The 8,860-nt window shown below is 36.3% G+C and overlaps 1 protein-coding gene across 1 annotated transcript; it reads right to left on the bottom strand.

The window, feature by feature from the left end:
- Positions 1-4,082: 4,082 nt before the first annotated feature.
- On the bottom strand, positions 4,083-6,169 carry LOC148714538 (putative UPF0481 protein At3g02645). Its single transcript, XM_088715192.2, has 2 exons — positions 5,725-6,169; positions 4,083-5,603 (listed from the first exon to the last, which is right to left on the bottom strand). The coding sequence occupies exons 1-2, from the start codon at positions 6,063-6,065 to the stop codon at positions 4,298-4,300; spliced, it is 1,647 nt and encodes a 548-aa protein (XP_088571318.1). The 5' UTR covers positions 6,066-6,169; the 3' UTR covers positions 4,083-4,297.
- Positions 6,170-8,860: the final 2,691 nt, after the last annotated feature.

Genomic DNA, 8,860 nt, shown 5'->3' with positions numbered 1-8,860 from the left:
TAATGCAGGTCTTTTTTTTCTTTTGTTTGCATGTGTCCCTCTAAATATATAAAGTTGTATGAATGTGCTTGCATATATGCCTTTATAAATTACTATTTTTTTGCATGTATACACTTTTAAATTATTTTTCATTTTCTTTCCATGCTGTCTAAAGCTCTGGAGACATGAATTATTCAAAATTGAAATGACCGAAATATTCTTAAATAGTAGATGTGCAAAATGAATAATTTATAATATTATACATGCATATAGAAAACTTTCGAGGCTATAAACATATAATACGAATAAGAAAAATTACAAAGACTCCCTTCCAAGTTCGGGTTATTAATACTTAAATCCCAAAAGTTTAAAAAGTGCTAATTAACCATCAAAACTTCAAATTCTTTACAATATGGCTCGGCCGTTTATATCCATTATAAAATGTGAACATATAATTATTTGTAATAATGAATTTGTAAGTGTATACATGTATTTTCAAATATTTATAAGCACATATGTCTGTATATTGATTGAAACCCCTTTTTATTATGACTGAATTAGTTGTCCTCTAATCTAGTCATCCTTTGGTTTGGGTCTTATCCTTCATAGGTTTCCTTCATATATGATACTATTTTACAATCAATTATATGTACTAGTAGTTTTTATATTATTCTATTTGGTCTTGAATCTTAGTGTCCAACCCTGTCTTTGTTTCATTCCTGGAGTATTAGTTCTTTTAGGTAATACCTGAATATCTAAACTAGACTATAAGGGAAAAAAAAGAGAATAGTTTTCCTCAACCAAGTCGATTCTAATCACAAACTTGGATAAAGCCCGCTCTTAACCTGGATGTAAACAAACACATCTACCTGCATATAATGAAACTCATCCCAAAACAAAATCAGAACTTCTAAAATTTAGTTATAAAGATACACATCTACCTGCAATTATAGCAATAACTTTCCATGACACGGATCATATAAGTTGATCTACAACTCTTCATACAACGCAAAGACTGCTCATCAAGAATGGGACTAGCTAATTCATAACTTGCATATAAAGAAAGGTATTCAAGACGGTCTAAATCCAGATACAGAGCTAGAGATGTTCATAAAAGCTTGTTAATGTTGATTAACATACAAAGTTTTTAGTACCCAAAGGACAAATCCAAAATATGTCCCCACAATCACAAGTCATCTTTCCTACGATCCACAAACCTAGAAATGCATGATTACAGCCCTAAAATGATCAAATGATAAAAAAATTCAAATGAAAAATAACTTGTTGAGAATGACAAAATCTTCATCACTCCAGCAGTACATGTGATCAAACATACAATTAGCACAAAAACTACCGAGATTGAGATTCAACTCTTTATCAACTAACAAATTAGCAGAACTTGAGAAATTCTTTAAGGAATGAAATTTTCTTCACCACACTAACATATGGGTAAAGAGGTATAGCTAATTATGACACTCCTCAAATTAGAACGACATAAGGTCCTTAGGTGTAACTTGATATTCTCGGTGTATTGCATGAATCTTTTATAATAGCACCTTCTAGAGTGTTATGCAATGCATTCTATGCCTTTAAAACTAGCCAACTCTTATGGTTGACATGAGCAACAAAATGCTATGAGATTCCAAAAACATCTAACCACTACTAATCAAAGCCAGTTCATTAGATAAAAGCCAAGTGCATCTAACTTTTAGAGCATAGGCATATCTAATCATCTACCAATCAAGATTGTAGACAGGCATGATCTTATCCAATTGAAGGCTTCTTCCTTCCAGCTTGCTTGCGGTGTCCGTTTCATTCTGGTGCCACAAAAATTGCACGTATACCTTCTCTAGTCGACGATTTCTCTCTTGAGCCATGTTCTTTAGGCCTGTAAATTTTTAGTGACAAGCAATTGACATAAGACAAATATCATAAAGTTAGACTAGTGCAATGTGGCAAGGTGTTACCTCCTAGACTTGTTCTGTATAGAAGATGAGGATATTGAATCTTGAGATTCTCCCATTATCAAGATTTTCAAGTTTTTACAAGATGTCCAAACTCACTACAATGCTTGCAATGGTGTATATTTTCTGAGGCATTCATATCTATACCTCTAATTCTCTTCTTGTTTGATCTCTTAGAATGCCTTAATTAGAGACTGAGTTTAGGAGGCAACACCTTGTATCCAACATCAATTTCATCCACTGGGCCTTGTTAAGCAAAGGTGAAATACTTTGACATAATTTTCCAAATTCGCATCTCTTATATTACAAATAAAGGATGCAATAGGAACATAAGGAATACCTAACAACTCCCACACACAGTAGAAGCACCTTCCCATTTAGAATTACTTCAAATCTTCCTTCCTTCTCAGTTATCTCTACTCTGTTATTAATGGTTCCGCCAATATTATAGTAACCTAACTTAAGGTTGATATCACTCATATGCTTCATCACCACAGGAACTAAATTTTCTCCTAGCAGGCAGCCATTCTCTTTCTAGGTTCCATATTTACCATATTTATTTTCTTACAACATCCAACAAATCAAGAATGGGTCTATGTTTAACCTTAGAAATTTAGGCGTTGAATAACTCCGAAAGATTGTTCGTTATGTAGGGGCACTTAGCTCTCATGCCTAACAAAGATCCACTCTACAAACTAATGTTTTCAGCATTAACATGCTTGAGTGCCCTAAGCTAGCCTTCTAAATTTGTTCCTCAACATTGTCATGCTAAAATTTTATGAATGACCTTGTAGCTTTGCATATCTTGATTTTAAGTCCGTTTTCTTAGAACTTTATTTGGAAGTATTGGTATATGTGCCTCATGCATTTTTTTTATATTTTGCTTGGAGGTATGCATATTGTACTGCTTCTTTTGCTCCTTTCTACTGATTTGATACAAGTACTAGATCTTTCGGAGTTTCCAACTGATTCCTTAAGTGCCTTCAAAATCCACATCCAACTATCACTACTTTTTGATTCTTCCATATCAAAAACAGTAACAAATAAACCATTATTTCTATCAAGTGCTATGGCTGCCATCTCTACACCCTTGATCTTCCCCTTTAAGTGATAGCAAACTAGGCCTGAAGAAGCCTACAACCAACTAAGAAGCATATACTGCACGCCCGTAGTGAAAGCAGTGGAAGTAATGCTTGTCACCAACAAGATCTAGATTCATCTTTACTACACTACCTGATATTCTTCTCAAAAGATTCTTCTTGAAATCCTCCATTCTCTCAAAAAAATCTTTACTACACTACTTTTGTTGAAACATTTTATGTTAGACTAAAATATATGTAACAAGATTATGTGTTTTCTCTCAAAAAGAAAAAAAAAAAAGATGACGCCATTACTTATCAAGTACCATGTTATTTTTTTGAATATTTTTCTAGATCTATGCCAAGTAGAGAAGGCTGCAATTGCTCATCAAACCGGTGCCCAATTTGTATATATTTTGAAGGTGAAGTTATAAATTAAAGATTATCATTTTATCTGATGAGTAGTGAAAATGTCAATTAAGATTGTTATTTTCTCGCAGAATGCTAGTTTGGCTGCGGCTAGGCCATGTGGTCTCAACTTCCAATTTGCAACCACACAAAAATAGCAGGTAAAACAAAGGTGATAGATTGCGGTCCCCGAAAACGAACGAACAACAAAGATAAGGTTACGTGTCAACACTTCTCTTTATCTATTATTAGTCTATTACAGGTTCCCAAAATCCATATATCCCGCCTAGATGATTCCTTATTTCTTTAAGCTATATATGACGGGCTTCATCTATTCTCTGTTTGAAATTCAAACTGTAGAAAGCCATTCATTTGTAAAGCTCCAGTACGCATGCCGTAAGTGATCCTTGTCCACAGTTGTATTTGATATATATATATATATATATATATATATATATATATATATATATATATATATATATATATATATATCACGATCCAACAGCTCTATAGTTTACTTCTATATTACTTTCGATTGAGAACCAATAATAGATGGACACCACCAAGACAAAAGCATATTATTAGCACGTATTAGTACAAGAATGTTTTAATCCAATAAATCGGGGAACTACATATACAAGACCCCAAGAAATAAGGAAAATCTAATATATAAACTTTGAGAAATCACTATTTACTAGCAAAATATATATTTTAAGAAGTTCTACAGGAATTGCATCCCAAGATCTGAACCTGGAATGCCAAAAACGATGCCTACAGACAAGCTAAATTCATTTGGCTTACACACAAATTATATATAAGTTGTACATGCAAGTTGTACTACTGGAACCATGCAAATTAAGTAGCATTTCAGTCTCCTCCTCCCCCGGCATTCGTGTCTGTGATGACGGACAAATGATTTCCACAGCTATAGACCGAGCAGAAGGCCTGTACGCACGTCAAAAGCAGCAGCAGAACGGTGGCCAGAAGCGTAAGGATCTGCCACGACCCAAACACATAGGTTTTCACGAACTTCCGGCTCTTAACACTCCACCGACTGCCATAAAACTTGTTCACATCCACCAACACTTTGTCTATGAAGGCCACTTTCGTCAACCTCACTGATTTGCTCATCCCATTCCAAAGATTTGCCACCTCCTCATCGTTCTTCATCCGGTTCAAGATGATCCCCTTTTGCCTTAACAGCTTCACGTCCTCCTCGGTGTCGATAATCCCACTGATCAACTCAGTGTATCGAGTGAAAACCATCGGCCCCGACTCGACCGACGTCTCATATGCTACAAGATTCCTCAATAGGACCTCAGTGTTGATGTCCAAACTCACAGTAGGGAGATGAAGAGTGGCAGTTTTCACATCGAACGCGATCGTCGTTAAGTCCCCGCTGGTTCGTGAGAACTTGACACCGGCCTTTGTGAGCTCAGTCACTGAAGGGACCATGATCTCTTCAACCAAAGGAGGTCTGTTACCAGATTCTTCATCTTCGGATTTTCCATCTCCACTGAAGAGCAGATTTTCGATGGGAGCGGCCAAGATCGAGATCCCTGGTAGATGGGAGATGATCTTCCAGGGAACCTTCACTATGAACTTGAAGGGCTTTTTAATGAGATTTTTCACGATATTTGAATCTGATGCCCTACTCCAAACTGAATTAAAGAGCTTCTTCACATAGCTTGGATCTGTCGGGGGCTTCTCCCCATTTGACTGAGGGACATCGACGTGGTCTTCGATTTCATTGGTTTCGCTTTCTTCCTTGACCTTTGGAACGACGACAGAGTAGAGCAGTTGCAACAAGTGTGCATACCTTTTAGTGTCAATGCTTGATAAGTTATCCATCACCTTAAATGGAGAAACCTCCTTAACGAACCCTATCAGCATCGTCGAGAGTTGACTATCAGCTATTTCGTTTGAAGTGCTCTGAAGTCGCAGGATGTTTCTTACTAGATTGAGAGGTATCTGGTTCTCAAGCATCACGATGTCCCTAAGGATAGAATTATAGGCCAACTTCATCCTTGCAGCGTCCACCATATGGGACATTGATGGCACCTTCTTGAAGGCCTTTCCCTCTGCATCGGCGTAGTTGCGAAGGAACTCGAGCAAGAAGGATGCATCAATAACCATCATCCATGCTAGAGTCTCTCCACTCAAATCAAGGTGCCTAAACAACATTATAAGCACAAAGATCAGAATAGTAAGCACCCAAAAATGACAGGTATAAAATAGCAGGCACTGGAATAATTAAAGTCGTAAATAACTATATAGAGGAGATGAGAAGACACCTATGGTAGTGGGATCTAATCTTGCGTTCTTTCTTCATGAGGTGTTCCACAGCTTGTTCGAGTTTGAGTTTTTGGAGCCGCTTCTGTGTCCTCTTGGCTGTGGCGAGTTTGTACCGCTCCATCTCATAGAGATGGGGGTGCAAATGGTGGTACGGCCCGAGTGCAAAGAGCTGGGGGACGTAGGCTTCAGGCTTGGTGGAGAGTAATGTCTTGGGGACGCTGAAGACCGAGACAGGGATTCGGACATCCCCTTCGTCCTTCTCGTCAAAGGTATTACGAATTTGGATCACCCATCGTTGCTCATCAAAGGACGAGGTTATTGAGGAATCCAGAGACGCCATAATCTTCCCACGAAGAATGGTTCCTCAGAACAGTAGTGTATCTGCAACAAATCTGCCTAGGTTGGACGGATGCTTATAAAGACTCAAAATGTTACGGGGAAGAGTTGCTGGGGCCAGGTTTGTTAACCTTGAGATGCCGGACTTGAAAGGGGCTTTTTAACTTTTTGTTTTGGGTGCAAATACGACAATCCTAGCAAGAGTTCTTGATTCACACTACGTTCGGATCCTTTAATTTATCCATATATATATATATAATAAATCATAGACAATTATTTTTATTTATAATCTTATTAAATTTTATATAGTATTTACCTTATAATTTTATTTAATTATATATAATATTTACATTTTTTAATAAAAATAAAAAATTATAGTAATATATTTATGATTTTATTTTTCTTCAATTGAGTAAACTCTTTAATTTGATGGTCAAAATATATATTTGACCATCCGGTTAATATCCATATGTCTGTTTCAAAAATAACATGAATACCAAATTTTGTATCTGAATAATATCTTATCGCTATTTGGCAATTATAAACAAACATAAAGATGAATATATTTTTCACAATCTAGAACCTTATCCAAAGGCTAGCGAGAAGGCGCTTGCACGGGTACTTACATACTTCCCCGTTTAAGCCCTAATATTCTCATCAGGCTAAGAATAGAAATTCATTCAAATCTAATAATAAGCATGACTATAGGCCCGTGATCAATCTCAATGAATTCGTGCTATAGTAAATTTTAGTCCATATAGGCCTAGGCCAAGTCCGATCTGATATCATTTGCCGCAACTCATAACTAATATAAAAACTAACTAGAAAGTATTATTTGGGTTCTACGACCTATAAATCTAACCAAAATCAAAGCTACAGCAAAAATTCGTTCAAATCTAATTAACTACAACATATGGTCAACCTCAATAAACCTATACCGTAATATTTTCTAGTTCCCATAGCTCATGAGCCAGATCTGCTCCAATATTATTTGTTATAACTCACAACCTCATCCAAAAATTAGTCAGAAGGTATTATTTGGGCTCCTTGACCTCGTATAAATACCTAAGATCTACGTGGTGTATCGTCTATATAGGATTAAACATATGCCCATATATACATGCTCTTACAATACTGATGTCCAATTATCTGTATTCAATCCATTTTCACCCTTACTCTTATTGTTTTGTATTGCAATTTTACTGGTGAGAGTTGATGTCTGGTGTCTTGGCAACAAGTCATTGGAGGCATATAAACATTATTGGCTCTCGTGGACCACAATGATAGATCAATTTCAGCGTCAATTTCAGAGACAATTTCGCATTAAAGTTTGCAAGGGGATGGAAGGAAGAATTGGAAGGATCCACAATAAGCGGCAGTTTGTGGTGCTCGATCGTCAGAACAAAAGCAATCTTTATGGTTCGGATGATGATTTGAAGGTGCACGCGATGCACGTTTCGGTATATATGGACAACTGAAGTACTGAATTCGAAGTGTGAACAAATTTATTAGATACATGGACATAAACAGAAAAGTCAAGGAATTCATACAAAAATTTTAAACATTTGTGAGGGATTGCATGTGTAAAGATTACGTTACGAAGTTATAGGGAGAACCAAGAAATTTTCATGCGTCCCTTAATTAATTTCTTCACCTATTGATGTTGTCTATTGAAGCTGGCCAAGAAAAATCAAAATTAAGTTCTTTATTAATTTGTCTAAGCTTAGTCATGATTGATGTATTGTCCAGGCATTATAAAACGGCCTCATGGATGTTTGCCTCTATTTTATTCAAAGAAGTCTTAAAATGTTTGTAGAAAAAGAAAAAAATAAGAAAAAAAATAAGTGAGAAAAGAGATTATATAGGCTTGTTTCTTTACATTCGCCACATCTCAGAAGTTATATATACTCGTTACAAACTTCATATAAGAAAAATAATATAGGCTGATATAGCATCATGCTAATAAAGAAAAATACTATAGATGATACAGGTTGTTACGTGAGTCCTAAAATCACTTTAACAATATCATACTAACAAAGAAAATAATATAGGTTGATATAAGATCATGCTAATAAAAAAAATAATTATGAGTGATGCAGGTTATTACATGATCCCTAAACTTATACTAACAACAAGAATTGCAAATGAATTAGGATGGATTCAAGTCTGCTTGCCTTTCCTATTCCCAGCATTCGGTTCTATAAAAAATTCAATCAATAGATTCAAGCGAGGTTACAATTTCCCCAAATCCGGCTAATCATCTTTAGGTTAATAGATCTGCTTCTCTTACACATATTCCATTCAGTCAATTGTAGCTGTTGGATCCAAACCTGACCAAGGATGAATGGTTCAAACCCGGTTGGGTTTAGATTGATTCAGGTTCATATTCAATTCACAGTACTATTCCAATATTTCTGAGATACATGATTTTGTAGCTCAATTTCAATGCACTAAGGTGGAGAAGCCGTCAACATCAAATAGCTATATCGTTGATTCTTCCAAACGGCGGTCCAAACAATCCAGCTACCGTGGAGACCACCCAAGACAGAGTGCTTGAAAATGTTGAGGTTGTAAATGGCCTCCTGCATGATCCACCTATAAGTGGCTTTCTCACCTTCAACGTGGAGGTAAACATCAGTTCTGCGAGGGCTCAGTCCATTGAACAACCAAGTTATGAATTGGGCTTGCAACCCTCTTTTTAGTCCCAAGATGCATTTCTTTGACCCGATTAAGGTCGGCGAGTGGCCAAATTTTGTGAAACAGGGTCTCCCCGGTTTCTCTTTTTTTTTCTTTCTGTCG

Source organism: Phoenix dactylifera, chromosome 2 (assembly GCF_051530095.1).
Source record: "Phoenix dactylifera cultivar Ajwa chromosome 2, Ajwa_hap1_PhDact_Kaust_v1.1, whole genome shotgun sequence".
Taxonomy (NCBI): domain Eukaryota; kingdom Viridiplantae; phylum Streptophyta; class Magnoliopsida; order Arecales; family Arecaceae; genus Phoenix; species Phoenix dactylifera.
This window is presented reverse-complemented; position numbering and strand designations above follow the sequence as displayed.